This window comes from Tachysurus fulvidraco, chromosome 3 (assembly GCF_022655615.1).
Source record: "Tachysurus fulvidraco isolate hzauxx_2018 chromosome 3, HZAU_PFXX_2.0, whole genome shotgun sequence".
NCBI classification, from domain to species: domain Eukaryota; kingdom Metazoa; phylum Chordata; class Actinopteri; order Siluriformes; family Bagridae; genus Tachysurus; species Tachysurus fulvidraco.
The window spans coordinates 10,735,166-10,754,655 of record NC_062520.1 but is presented as its reverse complement, the minus strand read 5'-3'; the positions used below and the strand labels follow the sequence as shown (position 1 = coordinate 10,754,655).

The following is a 19,490-nucleotide window of genomic DNA, read 5'->3' as shown; positions in this document are numbered from 1 at the left end:
GCACTTTGAAGGAATAACTTTACACATCCAAGGATTTTCTTTTGTTTTGTTTATTGTTACTATTTCACTCCAATATAAAAGCCTGCTATAAATGCTTCTGGCTTTATAAACAATGGCATTGTGCTCTTTTGACAAGGATGGTGATTCATCCTATTACAATTTCAGGCAGCCACGATAACTCTCATGTGGTGCGGTCAGTCGTTCAGTCGACTCTGTTGTGGCTAAGTTTGTCTCGCTATTTTTGTCTGAGAATTGTTTAGCCAATTTCTTGGAAAGGTTGCCTCCCAATACGGCAAAAAATAGACATACAGGTAGATTTGTATGTCAAAATCGAAATATTTTTATTTACCAAATGAATACAAGCATGGAAGATGGGCTAAAGATACCAAAAAGAAATAAATAATGCAGCCTTGTCTTAGAATCACTTCTTTGTCAGTTTAATTCTCTATTGGTAGTAACAAAATAAATAAATAAATAAATAATAATAATAATAATAGCTAAAAATTAATTTGCTAAAATAGTAACAAGACTAATAATGATTGATTGTTGTAAGATTATTACCAAATTAATAACGTGGTATAATCATGTTAAATCTTTAACCAAATTTAATTTTAAATAAAATGTTAAAAATGAATTTGGGCTCTGTATTTATATGTTTATAATGTCCTATGACCTATAACCAGGATAAAGCAAACTCTTGAAATAAAAGAGCGAATGAAAGAAATATTCCATATGCCATCTCTGTTTAAAGCATCACAGCAGTGTTTATTAAGAATGTTAGTGTTTAGGACAATGGAATTATCTATTGGTAGTAATAAGACAATTAATGATAATTAGTATAATATAATATATGTAATAATTAGAATTATAATATCATGTGGTGCGGTCAGTCATCCAATCGGCTCTGTTGTCTCACTATTTCTGCCTGAGCATCATTTACGCAGTTTCTTTAAAAAGCCTCATTATACAAACAAATTTACACATATATAGATTTGCATGTAAAAATCTAAATATTTATATTTGAGCAAATATTCTGATATATTTATATAATATAAACAGAATAACATGAGCATATAAACAATAGAAAGATATCACATATTGTATTATTATTATTATTATTATTATTATTATTATTATTATTATTATTATTATTATTATTCAGATATTAGGTAATAAAGTGAGTTTGTGTTGTTTGAGTGTTTCTTCATGCAGAAAAGTGATACACCATAGAACAATGAATAGATGTGGCATTTGCCATTTTTGACCCCTTGAGACAGCAATTAAAAGACCAGCAACACATCGCTTTATTGAAGATAAGGTTTATTTGGTTTATTTTCACTATTGTAGTGACAGAGAACAGTGTTAGGCTCATGGCTGGTCTGTCTCTGGTTGGCTGACTGTTCTGAATGCAAGAGGGTACAGAACAAAGCATTTTGGTGTGACAAAGACAGCAGAAAGATTCAGATCTTAGAGAACAGGGAAATGCCTTCAACAAAGGGGAGAATTGTAGCAATTAACAGATATGAGACTACACAAGTTAGATAACAAGAGACACTGGTGAAAACTAAGCTTTTCAGGCAAAATAGTCATCAGAACTAATACAAAGCCAATTCACTAAGTAGGCCTGGTAAAGACACTTATTTGTTTATTTCTTCTGCTTCGCAGTGGCTTTATCTAGGTGGACTTTAAACTATGAACTCGCAATCCTTGTTCTTGTGAGATAGTAGAAACATACGGTTAGGATTACAGACCCTTGCTATTTTCTTATTCTTACTCGCTGCACACACAAAAAACAACAACAAATAACCACTGACATCTTGTGGTTTTGTGGTTTTTATTGAGGGTGTACACTAGCAATAAGTGATTAGCAGGAAATTGTCATGTTCTTTAAATAAGTAAGCGTATAACATGTTTTTGACGTACAATACAGTCAGACTTTCATGTCATTTTCACCTTTAAATTTAGGGGAAGTGTGGATTATGTCAAGTTTAGGCTTCTTCTGCCAAAGAAGAATTAAATTATTGCCTTTTGTTACAAGCAAAACACCCCTTGCATCCCTTGTGCACTCCTTCATTCTTGTTAATCAAGTACGTCAAGAGTGGAATTGATTAAGTGCTTCTTCTGGTTAGGTATTTCCCAGTTCAATTGGAATGATTCATTAAAGTTGCATCATATTTCTTTCACAGGCAAAGGAAGTCTAGAATACTTCCCTGTAAACTAAGGAGGGTGTTAAGGAGAGTAGATTTAATACTCATCACTTACACTTGCACTATTAAGTGGACTGACCTCTGCCTTGTTGTTGTTATCACTTGGTAAAGCATGTAGGGTTTCTATTGCTCTCACTTATAAAGGCATGTATGTTTACTTCACACTTCAGCCTATTAGATGTTTCGTTCCAAAAATAAACACATCCTCATTCTTCAGAACTGTGTTTGGTGGCTACTATTATTCATTTAAATGTAATATATTTATGCCACCAAAGGTCAGATATTTGACAAGTGTCACCTGTCACGAAAAAAAGAAACAGACAATTGACTTTGAAAACAATTTCAAACAGTGACATGACCAAATACCTGGTAATACAAGAAGGGCATCCGAATCCACGTCATCACTCCAGCAACTTTGAGAAGGGAAGTTAGTACTATAAGACATCACATTTTGTTTTTTATTTATTATTAAAAAAAAGTCATGAGATGCAACCCCCCAAAACACACACACACACACACACACACACACACACACACACACACACACACACACACACACACACACACACACACACACACACACACACACACACACACACACAATAACATCATCATTTAATAATAATGCCAGTAAGCATGCATTCTAGAAAATTTAATATTGCTGGAATTATGTGACCATATAAATGATAAAGAATTGGGAATTTGATACCATTTGAATTCTTTTCCATTAGCTATAAATGGCTTTGAATTCAGCTTCACTAATATGGGTGTAAAACCTGTGCTACTCAATCAAACACTGTCATCCATCAGGAATGTTATGGGGTTAAATGCCTATTCAAGGACAAAGGCATGAAGATAACAAAGCACCAATGAGATGAGGAATAAGCTCAACAGCTGTTGATGGCTCGAGGCCTGCTAACTGCTGCTAACTATGACAGATATCTAAAGCCATTTGAAACATGCAACAGTGATTTTTTTTCCTGTTTAAGGCATATTACTTGTTCAGAGGATGAGTCACTGTCTAAATACATTTCAGTTGTCACATGAGAGAAGTGGCAGTATTTTGCTTGTAATAATATCAATTTTGTTCCTGTTCGCTTAAATAATATGTGCAAGAAATCTGAGTTATTTTAAAGGTCTTATCTATAAGCATAGGAAGACATGGCATGAAGCGTGTGACATTGTGTCTTCAGTGTGGAGTAATTCTTTTGTTTCAAATGTATAAAAATTCACAGAATTTGAAAACCTCAATTTACAAAACCAGATCTTACCTACAGTATGGCTGATTTGTTTGCTCCTGTCAATAGCGTAGCAAAATAAGTGGCATGGCTTCAGTGTATCACTGCCTGAAAATAAACAAATACAAATGTTGGATAGAAGGATAGCAATCTTCAACAAAACCATGATAAAACCATGATTTTGCTCATGTGCAAAATATAGAAGAAAGTATAATATATACACTGATCTCTGTGTATTCATATTATCCTTTGGTTTCCATTGCGGGTTGGTTGTTGGCACAAACTTGACCACCTTCTCCCCTCTCTTCATGCACCATGACTAGTGTAATGTGGAAAAGTCACTGTACCCCACCCACATGCAGTTTAATCAAACAAAATAGCACTCCTACCTAACAATGACACCACCAGATACCATATTTAGAGAGAGCTTGCTTTATAAAAGAGGGAAACGATGGCCTGGACATCGAAGATTTCTGAACTACAATCATCTAGAGGTAAACGTACCTTTTAGAAGAAGGTAGAAAGCCAATGCAACATAGAAAGCCAATGCAACATATTTTCATCATATTATATTGTGGTGGTAAAAACAACCTAATTGTGCCTAATTTCAAAATCTTACAAATCTAACAGTGCCTTATTCTGCATTATACTGAATTATTTTCAGTGGTTTCCAGAGCGGCGACAACATCCATTTTTGCTAAGAGGGTGGACAACTGAGGTAAGCACAAATTATCTGTATGCTTGCGGTTTGTAGTTATTGTTTAGTGCTTTACATAGGTACAAATGATACTTTGATACTGATACACTATAAACTAAAGAATGCACCTCTGATCAATAGGCTAAAAGATGTCAGATGCTCAGATGGCGGAGTTTGGGGCTGCAGCCCCGTACCTGAGAAAGTCAGATATAGAGCGTCTTGAGGCCCAAACTCGACCCTTTGACATGAAAAGGGCGTGTTTTGTTCCTGATCCAGAAGAAGAATTTGTTAAAGCAACAATTATCAGTCGTGATGGAGACAGAGTTACTTGTGACACTGAGAAAGGAAAGGTGAGAATTTATTGAGAGCCATTGTGTTCTTCTAAAACAAACAAACAAACAAACAAATTAAAAAAAAACAATGAAATGGAAAAAAATATTCTTTTTCCTGCAGACAGTGACTGTGAAGGAGTGTGATATTCACCCTCAGAACCCACCAAAGTTCGATAAAATCGAAGACATGGCTATGTTCACCTTCCTGCATGAACCTGCTGTGCTGTTTAACCTCAAAGAGCGTTACGCAGCCTGGATGATCTACGTGAGTAAAAAAGGATGAGACTTGATAGAATACGATAATAATAAAGATGTCATGCTATTTCCATCCTTACATTTCTCTACAGACCTACTCAGGACTCTTCTGTGTAACTGTCAACCCCTACAAGTGGCTGCCAGTGTACAACCAGGAAGTTGTTGTTGCCTACAGAGGCAAGAAGAGGAGTGAAGCTCCTCCTCACATCTTCTCCATTTCTGATAACGCCTACCAGTACATGTTGGCAGGTAATCATGGACTATTAAAGCAAGTACAATCTTCAAAAGAAAATACATTTTGGTTAGGAAAATTCCCAATCCTTGAACCACCCCCCCCTTTATTGACTTGTATTGTAAACAACTCAATGTATTTGATGAGCTCAGATTTACTTTTATCTCTTTCAGACAGGGAAAACCAGTCTATCCTTATCACGTAAGTCTGCCTCATATTAAGAAACTGTGATATAAAATATAAAACTATTTAAAAATCAAGATTAATGTGATTTAATCATCTGTCGATGAACATTATATTCATATCATATTTATTTTTAATAATAAACCGATCTTTTCATAGTGGAGAATCTGGTGCCGGGAAGACTGTGAACACCAAGAGAGTCATCCAGTACTTTGCCAGCATCGCAGCTGGTGGTTTTAAGAGGGATCCCAATGACAAGAGGGTGAACTTGCCATTCTGTCATTTAAACCAATAGGATAGATTTCACATATGTTTGTGAACAATATCACCTTCCGATATCTCACCTTCAGAAATCTTTGAATGATTCTTAATGGGATGATTGAAGCAATATTCGTTAATGATTATAAAAGTTAGTTGTGGTCCACTAATTTAATTAATCAAACAATGTTCTAAGAATGCTAATATTTAGTGTAACCAACCTGGGACTTTTCACTGTGTAACATAGCTAACGATAAATGTATCATGACTTCAACTTACAATATGAAATGGTGTGATTAGCTATGAAACTCTGCATGTGGCTTCATGTCTACACAGACATATAGCACTCAAACTTGTATAGTAATGCTTATGTATGCAAATGCTTGAAGGAATGGATGGATCTGATAAACACTTCAGCCTAAAACCTTGATCAAATCCTTGTTCCTCTGTCACTATTCAAAAATGTCCAAAACATGGGAAATAATATGAAGTGACATTTTAAAATAGATAAACTTACATTTTAAAATACATAACTTATTTTTCATGCAGGAACTAAAACAAACTATTTCATGTTAATAGGGTACACTGGAAGATCAAATCATCCAATGTAACCCTGCGCTGGAGGCTTTTGGAAATGCCAAGACCATCAGAAATGACAACTCATCCAGATTTGTAAGTTTAATAGTTGCTTATAAAGATTATTTTTGTGTCTAACTTCAGAAGAAAAATGGATAAAACACTGTTTACCTTTTTAAATAGGGCAAGTTTATCCGGATCCACTTTGGTGCCACTGGAAAACTGGCTTCTGCTGATATTGAGACATGTAAGACAAATTTTTAATAAAAAAGTATATAAAAATAATCAAACTGTTTTTTTTTTAATATAGGCATAATTATATGGTCACTGTTTCACTTGTTATTCTGGGCGATACAGATCTTCTAGAGAAATCCCGTGTGACTTTCCAGCTCAAAGCTGAGAGAGACTACCATATCTTCTATCAGATCTTGTCTCAGAAGAAACCTGAGCTGCTAGGTCAGCATGAAATATCAATAGTAATAATGAACATATATGTACATATATATGCAAAATTGTGACAAAAATATCTTTCTCTGTGTCCTGGGTCACAGAAATGCTGCTGATTACTGCTAACCCATACGACTATGCCTTCATCTCCCAAGGAGAGACCCAAGTAGCCTCTATTAATGATTCTGATGAGCTGATGGCTACTGATGTACGTGAGAAGACTTTTAACAGTACAGTCTATTACTGAAGAACAGGTAGCTGCTGTAATTTGCCTCATATTTAAGACACTATAAATCTTATACTTCTAGGAAGCTTTTGATGTGCTGGGATTTACCCAAGAGGAAAAGAACAGCATCTATAAGCTGATTGGTGCCATCATGCACCATGGCAACATGAAGTTTAAGCAGAAGCAGAGAGAGGAACAGGCCGAGGCTGATGGTACTGAAGGTCAGTAAAAGCATGACTTTTTATCAACTGTATATACTTAGACAAAGACACTTTAATAAATAAGCAAAGGTGTTTTCTATTTTCATATTAAAAGTTTGTCTGCTACTGGGATTAGACTATGTGTTGTAGATTAGATATCTGAAATGATCTGTCACTTAATCATTTAATTTTTGATTTGTCCTGATTTATCTCATAAAACTAGATGCTGACAAAGCTGCTTACCTAATGGGCCTGAACTCCGCTGATCTCATCAAGGCTCTGTGTCACCCCAGAGTCAAAGTAGGAAATGAGTGGGTTACTAGGGGACAGAATGTCCAGCAGGTTAGTAATGAATGACACCAGTCAGGATTCATATCGTCGCTGTCGGGCGGAAACCTCGTATGTCCAAATTTTGTCAATTTCATATTTTTTCACATATCAATGCTATTGATCAGTCCCCATGTGGGTCTGTTATTTTTACAAGTTATTAACCAATCTAAAGGCTTGAAAATAGCTTAAGCACAAATCTCTTAACTCCATTGGACACTTCAACTGTCCACCTCTTCTTCAGTCCGTGAGTGAGCTTCACGGCATATCCTCAAGATTAAGAGTCGCAACGAATCAACACGTCTTCCGAGGTAAATGTCTTCAAAACACTGGGCTAAAAGAAAAAAAAACCTTGACCTTCGCTAGATCTGGTGCTCGTCTGGGGACAGGAATTTAGCGCAAGACTATCCACTGCAATGTGGACTAAACCCTGTGCATTGCAGATAAGATATGACGTTTTTTTTTAATTTCCTGAAAAATAATGGTTTTTGAGATACGAGGATTCCGCCCAACAACAACGATACTGTATATAGGATACAATCCATAAGAAATCATCAAAATAATATTTCTCTAAAGAATTAATACATATCCTGTACTACAGGTGTACTATGCTGTTGGTGCGCTGTCAAAGGCAGTGTATGAGAAGATGTTCCTTTGGATGGTTGTGAGAATTAACCAATCTCTGGACACAAAGCAGCCTCGACAGTACTTCATTGGTGTGCTGGATATCGCTGGCTTTGAGATTTTTGATGTATGTTTTCTTGTACAAATTTCTTGCACTCATTCAAATTTATACTAAGAAAAATTTCTATCAGGATTTATGAGAACTGTATCATTATTAATTACTGAATGTGTTCCTTAACAGTTCAACACCTTTGAGCAGCTGTGCATCAACTTTACTAATGAGAAGTTGCAGCAGTTTTTCAATCACCACATGTTTGTGCTGGAGCAAGAAGAATACAAGAAAGAGGGTATTGAGTGGACATTCATTGACTTTGGCATGGACTTGCAGGCTTGTATTGATCTCATTGAAAAGGTGAGACTTGATTTAAGCTATCAACTTGATTTTGCAAATTTTTGATTGAAAATTAGATAAATTCATGCTTGTTCATTCTTGCTTCTGTAGCCCATGGGTATCATGTCCATCCTTGAAGAGGAGTGCATGTTCCCCAAAGCCAGTGATGCCACATTCAAAGCTAAGCTTTATGACAATCACTTGGGCAAATCTGCTAATTTCCAGAAGCCCAGGATTGTAAAAGGAAAACCAGAGGCTCACTTTGCCCTGGTTCACTATGCTGGTACTGTGGACTACAACATTAACAACTGGCTGGTGAAGAACAAGGATCCACTCAATGAAACTGTTGTGGGGCTATACCAGAAGTCAACCATGAAATTGCTTTCTCACCTTTTTGCAAATTATGCTAGCGCTGATTCAGGTACGATGACTCAGATAGCTAAAGCATGTCTAACCGTGTCTTATGTGCTTTGTTCCAATCATTGTGCATTTTATTTGAATGGCAGTGGCAGAAGCTAGTGCAGGTGGAGGAAAAACAAAGGAAAAGAAGAAAAAGGGTTCTACTTTCCAGACTGTGTCTGCCCTCCACAGGGTGAGATATGTTCTATAAATCTCTAAACTATAGAAATCTAAACACTTTAAAAAAAAAGTGTGGCTCATGAATGATTTACAGTATGAACATAAAAACCAGATAGTTAAAGTTGGTCAAGGTTTTTATATACTTTATATACAGTTTGAGTTGTGTGAATTCTTACAACTTATACAACAGGTGTTAGACCATGTTGGCTGTACTCATTCCATCTTTAGGAGAATTTAAACAAACTGATGACAAACCTGAGATCAACTCACCCTCATTTTGTGCGCTGCATCATCCCCAATGAGACAAAGACTCCTGGGGCCATGGAGAATCCTCTTGTGATGCACCAGCTGCGCTGTAACGGTGTGCTGGAGGGCATCAGGATCTGCAGGAAGGGCTTCCCTAACAGGATCCTGTATGGTGACTTCAAACAGAGGTAACATGATATAGCATAAAGAAATTACTATCAAGTTGTATTCCTTACTTGTTGAAATTCTGAATGGTTGCACAGAGGATATACATTTTTCTCATACATTATCTTCTCTGAAAGCCCAATTGTTTAGTCACTGATGAAATTCGGATTTGAGAACAAAAGATGCATGTGAAGAAAAAATAGATCAGAATTATAAAAAAATTATAAGATGGTACCTTTTGTTTGAGCTTACCCATTTTGATAACATTGGAACATGTTGATCAGGTGTGTTCTCTATGATTGTTAAAACAATTAATAGCTTTGAATAGATTCTACTTTTTGACTGATCACTGTTTCATCTGTGATGTATGTGTTGGGAAAATGGATAAATCAAAATGAAGAAGCAATGGCTATGAAGAAAAAACAAGCCATTTTGAAGGTGATAAAAGAGAGAAAATCAGATGTATTGTAGAAGCATTAGACATAATAGTTGGGAAGTCTACAGTAACAATCTGACTACCATTTTAAAGAGAAATTCATCCAATCTCTTTGGGAAAAACTTCTTCATGCAGTAAAAAAAATAACCAAAATATATGGCCAACACTACAAAGAAATGTATTCTTATTAATGTTTAATATAACCAGATCTTAACCCAGTTAGCATGCATTTTACCTCCTGAAGAGGAGACTGAACGGAGAAAGCAATCAAAACAAACATCTGAAAGAGGTTGCTATACAAGTCATGTTGCAGTTATCACAAGAAGGGGATATGCAACTAATTAAGTGTTACTTACTTTAAGACAATCTGTTTCTATACTTTTGCTCAAATACAATGGTCTGACAGTTTTTTTAACCGATCTAGATGTACAGTAAATGAACTGATCTGCAGATCTTTCAAATACATCTTTTGATCTCAGACCCAAATGTCATCAATGTATAGTCAAAACAATAGAATTGGTTAAGCCTTCCGATACATATGGAGAGGACTAAACAACTCAGCATATAAATACTTTCTAAGAGAATAAAGCTGCACATTGGTAGAATACAAAATTGCCTGTGTGCTATATTACCTTTCAACTATGTTTAAGACTCACGGCATATAACAGACTGTGACCTATTAAACCAGCATCAATGTGTTCATTTATACACACTTCGAAAGCTCTTTTTTATGTCTCTCTGTGTCAGCCCAATGCCGTAAATTTAAATGTAGAAGTTAAAACCAGTCTATTTATAGCTTGGGACATGAATACATGTGGAAATATCAAGTAAAATCAATTAATTTTCCCAATAATATTATTACGAATTTTGCTTTAAATAGTTTATATGGTATTCTTTAATAAATCTTTTGAATTATTGATATATATGAGATATATATAACAATTTATTTGCAGATACCGTATTTTGAATCCTGCTGCAATTCCTGAGGGGCAATTTATTGACAGTAGGAAGGGAGCTGAGAAATTGTTGGGTTCACTGGACATTGACCATAATCAGTACAAGTTTGGACACACTAAGGTTCAGTTCAACAAACCATATTAATTATACAATGCTACTAGAAAGTTAAAGTAATTTTAAGGTAAATAAAACTGGGTATGCATATTAAGATATTCTATGCTGTTATTCAAGGTGTTCTTCAAAGCTGGTCTACTGGGTCTCCTTGAAGAGATGAGAGATGATCGTCTTGCCCTAATCATCACTCGTTTTCAGGCTTGTGCTCGGGGCCTTCTCTCAAGAGTTGAGTTCCAGAAGATGGTTGAACGCAGGTAAGACTCTATACTGTAGTATACTGTAAGTATTTTCCATAGACTATGTTAACATTTAGTGAATTGCAGGGATGCCTTGCTTGTGATCCAGTGGAATGTCCGTGCTTTTATGGGTGTCAAGAATTGGCCCTGGATGAAACTTTATTTCAAGATTAAACCACTGTTAAGGTCTGCTGAAGCAGAAAAAGAGATGGCTAACATGAAGGAAGAATTTCTAAAGCTAAAAGAGGCTTATGCTAAATCTGAAGCCCGCAGAAAGGAGCTTGAGGAGAAAATGGTCTCACTTCTCCAAGAGAAAAACGACCTGCAACTGCAAGTCCAGGCTGTGAGTTTATGGTTTGAAAATGAAATTGTCTTCTCGAAGAGGCCAGAAGTCAGCATTTTACATTAATTCGTGTCTTTTTATTTTTATTTTTCAAAACAGGAGCAAGACAATCTTTGTGATGCTGAGGAGCGATGTGAAGGTCTGATTAAGAACAAGATCCAACTTGAAGCAAAATGCAAAGAGCTGACTGAAAGACTGGAAGATGAAGAGGAAATGAATGCTGAGCTGACAGCTAAGAAGAGAAAGCTAGAAGATGAATGCTCTGAGCTCAAGAAAGACATTGATGATCTGGAACTTACTCTGGCCAAAGTGGAGAAGGAGAAGCATGCCACTGAGAATAAGGTTTAACCTTACTATAATTACATTTATAACAATTTAGACTAATGTCTTTAGAAGACATCCAACAAAGAGTTTTCTTTAATAGGTTAAAAACCTGACTGAGGAAATGGCGGCTCTGGATGAAATCATCGCCAAGCTGACCAAGGAGAAAAAAGCTCTCCAGGAAGCTCATCAGCAAACACTGGATGATCTGCAGAGTGAGGAGGACAAAGTCAACACTCTGACCAAAGCTAAAGCTAAACTGGAGCAGCAAGTTGATGATGTCAGTACTTATTACACAGTTATTGGTATCACTTACACGAAATGAGATTTAATAACAAAACTGAATATTATTTGTTTCAGCTTGAGGGCTCACTGGAGCAGGAAAAGAAGCTACGCATGGACCTTGAGAGAGCTAAGAGAAAACTTGAAGGTGATTTAAAATTGACTCAGGAGAATATTATGGACCTGGAAAATGATAAGCAACAGCTGGAAGAGAGGCTGAAAAAGTAAGTTGTTAACAATAACAATGGAATAATAATACAACAACACCAACTACTACTAAACATCTATGCCTGTATGTTTATCAAAACCAACAGAAAAGATTTTGAGATCAGCCAGCTCAACAGCAAAATCGAGGATGAGCAAGCAATGGCATCCCAACTTCAAAAGAAACTTAAGGAGTTGCAGGTAAACTGACACCTTAATGAGATTAAAGAGTTTTTTTATTCTACCCGGTGTGCTTACCATTAAATCTTATACTATAGGCTCGTATTGAAGAGCTTGAAGAAGAGTTGGAGGCTGAGAGAGCTGCTCGTGCCAAGGTTGAGAAGCAAAGGGCAGATCTGGCTCGAGAACTGGAGGAGATCAGTGAGAGGCTGGAGGAGGCTGGTGGTGCCACTTCTGCCCAGATTGAAATGAACAAGAAGAGAGAGGCTGAGTTCCAGAAACTGCGCAGAGACCTTGAAGAGGCCACCCTGCATCATGAAGCCACTGCTGCAACTTTAAGAAAGAAACATGCTGACAGTGTTGCAGACCTGGGAGAGCAGATTGATAACCTTCAGAGAGTGAAGCAGAAGCTTGAGAAGGAGAAGAGTGAACTGAGACTGGAGCTGGATGATGTGGTCTCCAACATGGAGCACATTGTTAAATCCAAGGTAACAACCAATAAAAATGTACTGTGTATTTTTTTATTCTTTAATAGGAGCAAAATGATCAAAATGTGTTTAATTGAAAGTTTTGTTTTCTATTTCTTTCTGTACAAATGACTTTCTTTTTATTTAGGCAAACCTTGAAAAATTGTGCCGAACTCTCGAGGACCAGATGTCTGAGTATAGGAGTAAATTTGAGGAAGGCCAGCGCAGCATCAATGACTTCAGCATGCAAAAAGCTAAATTGCAAACTGAGAATGGTAAGAAATAGGCTAAGGCTTGAGGGTATTTCCTTTAAACACATGTAACTGAAACCAATGTATCCAATGTAATAAAGGTGAACTCACAAGACAACTGGAAGAGAAAGATTCCTTGGTTTCTCAGCTGACCAGAAGCAAGCAGTCCTATACTCAACAGATTGAGGATCTTAAAAGACAACTTGAAGAGGAAGTGAAGGTATTTCTACAACTGGTGCTTCAAAACCTTTCACAGAGTATAATATTAAATAAATACAAACAATTAAAACACTTTTCCAGGCCAAGAATGCCCTGGCTCATGCAGTGCAGTCGGCTCGTCATGATTCTGACCTGCTCAGAGAGCAGTATGAAGAGGAGCAGGAGGCTAAGGCTGAGCTACAGCGCAGTCTCTCCAAAGCAAACTCTGAGGTAGCTCAGTGGAGAACCAAGTATGAAACTGATGCCATCCAGAGAACAGAAGAGCTGGAGGATGCAAAGTAAGAACCTACTGACTCTGCGGATTCCACTTTAACAATGTATCAATATGACAAAGATGACATTTATTGTCAACAGAAAGCCCACACTGAAATGCCAGAAACATACCCTTCTCTTTTTCAGGAAGAAACTTGCACAGCGTCTGCAAGATGCAGAAGAAGCTGTGGAAGCTGTAAATGCCAAATGTTCCTCTCTGGAGAAGACTAAACACAGACTGCAGAATGAGATTGAAGATCTTATGGTCGATGTAGAACGGTCAAATGCTGCTGCTGCTGCTCTGGACAAGAAGCAAAGGAACTTTGACAAGGTTATTAATCATTTCAGTGCAATGTTGGCAGTAATGTCCTATGTTCAAAGTTTCTAAATATGATTTTGTTGCCATCCACCAGGTCCTGGCAGAGTGGAAGCAGAAATATGAAGAGTCACAGTCTGAGCTGGAGAGCTCCCAAAAAGAGGCCAGATCTCTAAGCACTGAACTCTTCAAACTGAAGAACTCATATGAGGAGTCCCTTGATCATCTGGAGACCATGAAGAGGGAGAACAAAAACCTACAAGGTAACCCATTTGCTTAAGAGGTCTAAAACATTTAAGTTGTATTTAACATAAATTAGCAAAAATATTCATTCTTCATGAACAGAGGAAATTTCTGACCTCACTGAGCAAATTGGTGAAAGTGGCAAGAGCATCCACGAACTGGAGAAAATCCGTAAACAGCTGGAGCAGGAAAAGGCAGAAATTCAGACGGCTCTTGAGGAAGCTGAGGTACATTATTTTCATTGATTAAATTATTTGTATATCAAACATAGATACATCAAATACATAAGATCATAATCACATTCAAATGAAAAAATCGATTTTATCTTTGATCTATCAGGCATCCCTTGAGCACGAAGAAGGAAAGATCTTGAGAGCTCAACTAGAGTTCAACCAGGTAAAGGCTGACATTGAGCGGAAACTGGCTGAAAAGGATGAGGAAATGGAGCAGGCCAAGCGGAACCACCAAAGAGTGGTGGACACCCTGCAAAGCTCTCTAGAGTCTGAGACTCGGAGCAGAAATGAAGCCCTCAGAATTAAGAAGAAGATGGAAGGAGACTTAAATGAAATGGAGATCCAGCTGAACCAGGCTAATAGGCAGGCTTCAGAATCCCAGAAGCAACTCAAGAGTCTCCATGGACATATGAAGGTACATTTTGAACCAATGTAATTAGCAGAAAGAACTATCAAATTAATGTTTGTTTCTAATAAGCTATGTATTCTATAATTATCCCATAATTTTATTTTTTGCCTTGTAGGATATGCAGTTGCAGCTGGACGATGCTCTCCGTGCAAATGATGATCTCAAAGAGAACATTGCTATTGTGGAGAGACGCAACAATCTACTCCAGGCTGAACTGGATGAACTGAGATCCCTTGTAGAGCAGACAGAGAGAGGCCGCAAACTGGCTGAACAAGAACTGCTGGATGTCAGTGAGAGGGTTCAGCTACTGCACTCTCAGGTAGTATACTGATTTCTTTTTTTAATTACAGGGCAGATACAGTTGAATATGAATTATAAAATCTCTGAGGATTTAACTATAACTCCATGCATTTTTAGAACACTAGCTTGCTGAACCAGAAGAAGAAACTAGAGGGAGACACTTCCCAGCTTCAGACTGAGGTAGAGGAGGCTGTCCAAGAGTGCAGGAATGCTGAGGAAAAAGCCAAAAAAGCCATCACTGATGCTGCCATGATGGCAGAAGAGCTAAAGAAGGAGCAGGATACCAGTGCTCACCTGGAGCGCATGAAGAAGAACATGGAGCAGACCATTAAAGATCTCCAGCACCGTCTAGATGAAGCTGAGCAAATCGCCATGAAAGGTGGCAAGAAGCAGGTCCAGAAACTGGAAGCTAGGGTATGTTCATTACGTTTTTTTTATTAAGAATTGTTATTCATGGAAATACCATACTTGAATCTCTAGAAAATACTTGCCATTTTTTTACTAGGTAAGGGAGCTGGAAAACGAGGTGGAGTTGGAACAGAGAAAAGCCAGTGAATCTATAAAAGGAATCCGTAAATACGAAAGAAGGATCAAGGAGCTTACCTACCAGGTTATTTATCTTTACAGTGTATAATTTTTCATGTTCAAAGTATATAAAAAAAAAATTGGGTATAAAGTACTAAAAATAAAATTGTATTTGCAGACTGAAGAAGACCGCAAGAATATGGCTCGTTTACAAGACCTGGTAGACAAACTGCAGCTGAAAGTCAAGTCCTACAAGAGAACTTCTGAGGAAGCTGTAAGTGCACCCAGAAAAATAAATAAATTATAATGCATTCAATTAATATGCATTTGTAATTCAATTTGCATTTGCAATTTTGTGCATATTCATTTTAGGAGGAGCAGGCCAATGTCCACCTTGGCAAGTTCCGCAAGCTACAGCATGAGCTGGATGAGGCAGAGGAAAGGGCTGATATTGCAGAGTCTCAGGTCAACAAGCTAAGAGCCAAGAGCCGTGACATAAGCTCCAAAGTAAGCTCCTTAATAATCTAAATGGTAAAGAGTGAGAAATCCAATACAATGATGTTGTGCTTGATTTATACATATTGTACACATTCAATAAGGTTGCAACAAATTTGGTTTTGTTGTATGTCCTTTGAGATAAACCATTATAAATATTATAAATTATAAAATACCATAAAATAGACTTTCCAATAATTAACTAGACTAAATCATTTATTAAATCAATGAGTTACTACCGTACAAAACAATAACTTTAAACATCAATGGAATAGCTTATAATCTCAATGTTAAAAAATAGGAGCAAACTCACTTTGTAACTCTGCTCTTGTCTTTATTTTCTCTTCCAGAAAGGCCATGATGAAGAGTGAAGAAATCACTTGAACCTCTATTGAAAGCTTGTACAATGTGTAGACACTGAATCCTATAGTTGAATAGAATAAAAATCAGCAATGAAACATTTGGCTGCATTTTTTTCCTGTAATAATTCCTGTAAAAATGCTACAATAATAACTAACACAAATAAAATGAGAGTAAAGAATTGTGTGTAGACCAGTGCATCATAAAACCAGGCATATATTTGAATATGGCATTTAATTTAAATTCCAAATGCAGAACACTGACCAATGCACTAAAATAGTGAAGTACCACATTAAATATAATTTATAATATTGTGTTATCAAATATTTTTTCTATTTTGAAAAAATTAAATAAATAAATGTAATAAACACAACACTATAAGTACAGAACAATTCAATTAAATTTGTTTAGCACATTTAACAAGGTATATTGTCCCAAAACAGTTTTAAAGGAATAGAATCATTCAAAAAAAATTATTGATAATATTCATATTTACTATATATGTTTTTAATTCATGTTTACATAATTGGAGATTATCCAGTTTAACATAATATTAAGAAATTACTAAGTAGAAATCAAGAAGCATAGAAATGGACTTCAAATGGCACTGATACAGCCAACTGCTGCTTATTCTTCTATAAAGGTGAAGACAAAGGTTGTTATAGTTCTTGATGGTGCTATAGACTCCTAGTGCAACATTATAAGTGTGAATATGACATTTTAAAAGATGAATTTTAGGAATCAAACACTAGAAAGATTTCATCGATTGTAGTTAGAAATACATCAGTGAGGTTTAGAAATAAATTGAAATACAAATGTTGGAAATATATATACATATATATGTATATATATTTCCAACATTTGTAGAACTGATCTTTGTCTGACAACAATTTATTCATTGTAGGCAAATATGGTGATACTGTATGAGCAAATAGAGCACAACTGTCTTTATTGGCTACCAAATATCTTCAGGGGTTATCATGAAAGTAAGTGAAAAAATTTTAAATAACATATATATTCCATTATTAATACTGTATATTTTTTATACTGTTAGAAGCCTATACGTTTATTATTAATTTTCAATGACCAAATATGATTTAAAGAAAACATGAGGTAGAGATTAAGGTCCTGGGAGAAAATTATATCAGTGTGAAATAGCATTTAATTTATGCTAGCACATAAGAAAAAGAATAGTGGTAGTGTCAGTAGTAGTAGTAATAGTATTTATTTATTTTTATAAAAATATTGCTTTAACAGACAGTGATCTAACGAGATTGTTGAGGTTAACACAGCCTTATGAATTCCATATAAACATACTTTTACATAATGTAGCTTACATAATTGTGTCTAATTACTAAGCCTAAGTAGAACTGGAAAGGCTGTGTCATAAATTAGAAAATTCATATTCAAATTCATTTTTTAATTGTTTTCTTGATTTTTTGTATTTATTAATGAAGGATAAAAATTAAAAAAAACTTTTTTTTAAAGCTACTGAGTAAATAATAAGAATCGAGCAAAGAATTCTAGAGAACAGACAGAAATGATCAAACACATTATTTTAAATGTAATTAAATGTTTTTAAGTAAACATTTTGTCCCACACATACCTTGTTACAAATGTACTTGTGTGATGAACAGAAAGAAGGACCTACCTCCCCAAATATCCAGCCTCTGTGTGTATGCTCTGTTGATGGGTATGTGCCATAAAAGGTATTGGGACATTTTACAGTTGGTCATGGAGATGGAAACATTTTCCTCATTAGTTTTTCTCTGTTGATCAGTTGTAGCATCCTGTCGTATCCCAAACAATATACACTGAAAAAGAATAATGTTTTACTTATGGGAAAACAACGTTCACTTTTTTGAGGGTTTCTACTGTAAATGTTGTCTCACCTTAAACCGCAAGTTTCCTTCTTTTCTAGCCTTCTAGTCTACAGATTACATTCATTCATATCAGAAGAAACCAGCAGTTGCTGTATGCTACAGTACATCTGAGTTGCCTTGGTGTTGCTCAAGGTGATAAGGAAGCCAATAGGATAGTGTTTATTAGAGGAGGAGTCTGCAATAAGCAGCTGAGAATTTGAGGATCGTGTGACTTTATTTTCCTTGTTTCCTCTTTTGTTTGGGCAAAACAAAATGATTTAGAGCAAGCCATATGAAATAATGGCCAATAGCCATATCTTTGGAATCCATATAATGTGAATTACCTTCTGAATGTTTAGCCTGAATTATTTTCCCTCAATTCCCATGTAACGTAAATAGTCTATAGTTTATAAAGGACAAGGTTGCACCAGGCTGGCAAAATCTATAAGTAGATACTTTTATTTATGTGCTTGGAGACCTTTACAAGTTGAGCATCTGCTCCAGGCATATAGGGCATGAGCTGTCCTTCTCAATCAGCAAAAGGCACTCAGTAGGAATTTCACACGTTATCTTTGTACTCAAGGACAATGTGGGGAAAAAAAACAATCCATGTCTATACAATACTGTGACAATGTCCTGTCCTTTGGTCATCTAAGAGATCGTTATCTAGTCTTTACAATATTTTAGCTTAATAAATAATCTATGTATATAATGTAATATAAATTTAATTTTGATAACAAAAAAAATTGATTATTAGATTGTATAAACACTAGTTTGTTTTAGAAAAGTTTACCTTGTAAAATCAAAAAGTCTGTTAACACAGACATAAACTTTTTTTTAAAAGTCCTTCAGCAAAGTGAGTTTGCTGAATGCACTTTGTTTCAAAAACTATTACACAGTCAAATCTTTTTGTGTCACTGTCAATTTTATCTAATAAGTGGAAAGGGAATGTGGAAACATAATTCACACTTATTGCTGTTGACTTGCACCTTGTACTGAGCTTCTTTACTTACTCACCCTTTACCCCTCAACTGTCAATGCATAACAAGCCTTGCTGTTAATCTTGAACCCATTTATCACCTTGTAGTGTTAACGTATGTAACATACTCAAGGGTGTAGTTTCAACTCAGATACTGAAAGACATGCGGCATGTTCAAAGATGAAATTCGATGGTAACTTTAACACTAAATACTGTACAGATGACAATTGAAGTTGAAATAAATAAAATTTTATTTTTTATTATTATTTATTTTTGCAAATAATCACTCCGCTGTTAATACTTTTTAACAGTTACAGCAACTC

General features: G+C 35.9%; 1 protein-coding gene and 1 long non-coding RNA gene across 5 annotated transcripts; one reads left to right on the top strand and one right to left on the bottom strand.

The window, feature by feature from the left end:
• Positions 1–1,303: 1,303 nt before the first annotated feature.
• On the bottom strand, positions 1,304–18,349 carry LOC113644706. Of its 4 annotated transcripts, none has more exons than XR_003441052.2 (9): positions 18,219–18,349; positions 17,978–18,140; positions 16,280–16,390; positions 9,043–9,194; positions 7,095–7,170; positions 6,150–6,210; positions 3,479–3,553; positions 2,574–2,641; positions 1,304–1,402 (listed from the first exon to the last, which is right to left on the bottom strand). It is a non-coding gene; the product is annotated as an uncharacterized LOC113644706 (long non-coding RNA). The 4 variants fall into 4 exon arrangements; XR_007140088.1 differs by having other exon boundaries at positions 2,574–2,620; XR_003441049.2 differs by having other exon boundaries at positions 1,304–2,641.
• On the top strand, positions 4,104–16,424 carry LOC113644704 (myosin-7-like). The gene is made up of 38 exons (XM_047810890.1): positions 4,104–4,163; positions 4,284–4,492; positions 4,596–4,739; positions 4,822–4,978; positions 5,135–5,162; positions 5,304–5,406; positions 5,982–6,074; positions 6,162–6,225; positions 6,336–6,434; positions 6,530–6,633; positions 6,734–6,872; positions 7,075–7,193; positions 7,780–7,929; positions 8,044–8,214; positions 8,305–8,614; positions 8,700–8,785; positions 9,001–9,206; positions 10,573–10,696; positions 10,808–10,944; positions 11,014–11,269; positions 11,369–11,611; positions 11,694–11,870; positions 11,951–12,096; positions 12,187–12,277; positions 12,355–12,744; positions 12,872–12,998; positions 13,076–13,194; positions 13,275–13,471; positions 13,593–13,776; positions 13,859–14,024; positions 14,107–14,231; positions 14,344–14,652; positions 14,762–14,965; positions 15,064–15,360; positions 15,452–15,556; positions 15,650–15,745; positions 15,844–15,978; positions 16,317–16,424. The coding sequence occupies exons 2-38, from the start codon at positions 4,292–4,294 to the stop codon at positions 16,335–16,337; spliced, it is 5,823 nt and encodes a 1,940-aa protein (XP_047666846.1). The 5' UTR covers positions 4,104–4,163; positions 4,284–4,291; the 3' UTR covers positions 16,338–16,424.
• Positions 18,350–19,490: the final 1,141 nt, after the last annotated feature.

Bases quoted from the DNA above. Each gene is read 5' to 3' on its own strand.
- LOC113644704 (XM_047810890.1), top strand. From the start codon at position 4,292: ATGTCAGATGCTCAGATGGCGGAGTTTGGGGCTGCAGCCCCGTACCTG. The intron at 12,278-12,354 runs GTAAACTGACAC...CTTATACTATAG, and splicing joins AGAAACTTAAGGAGTTGCAG to GCTCGTATTGAAGAGCTTGA. The intron at 14,025-14,106 runs GTAACCCATTTG...CTTCATGAACAG, and splicing joins GGAGAACAAAAACCTACAAG to AGGAAATTTCTGACCTCACT.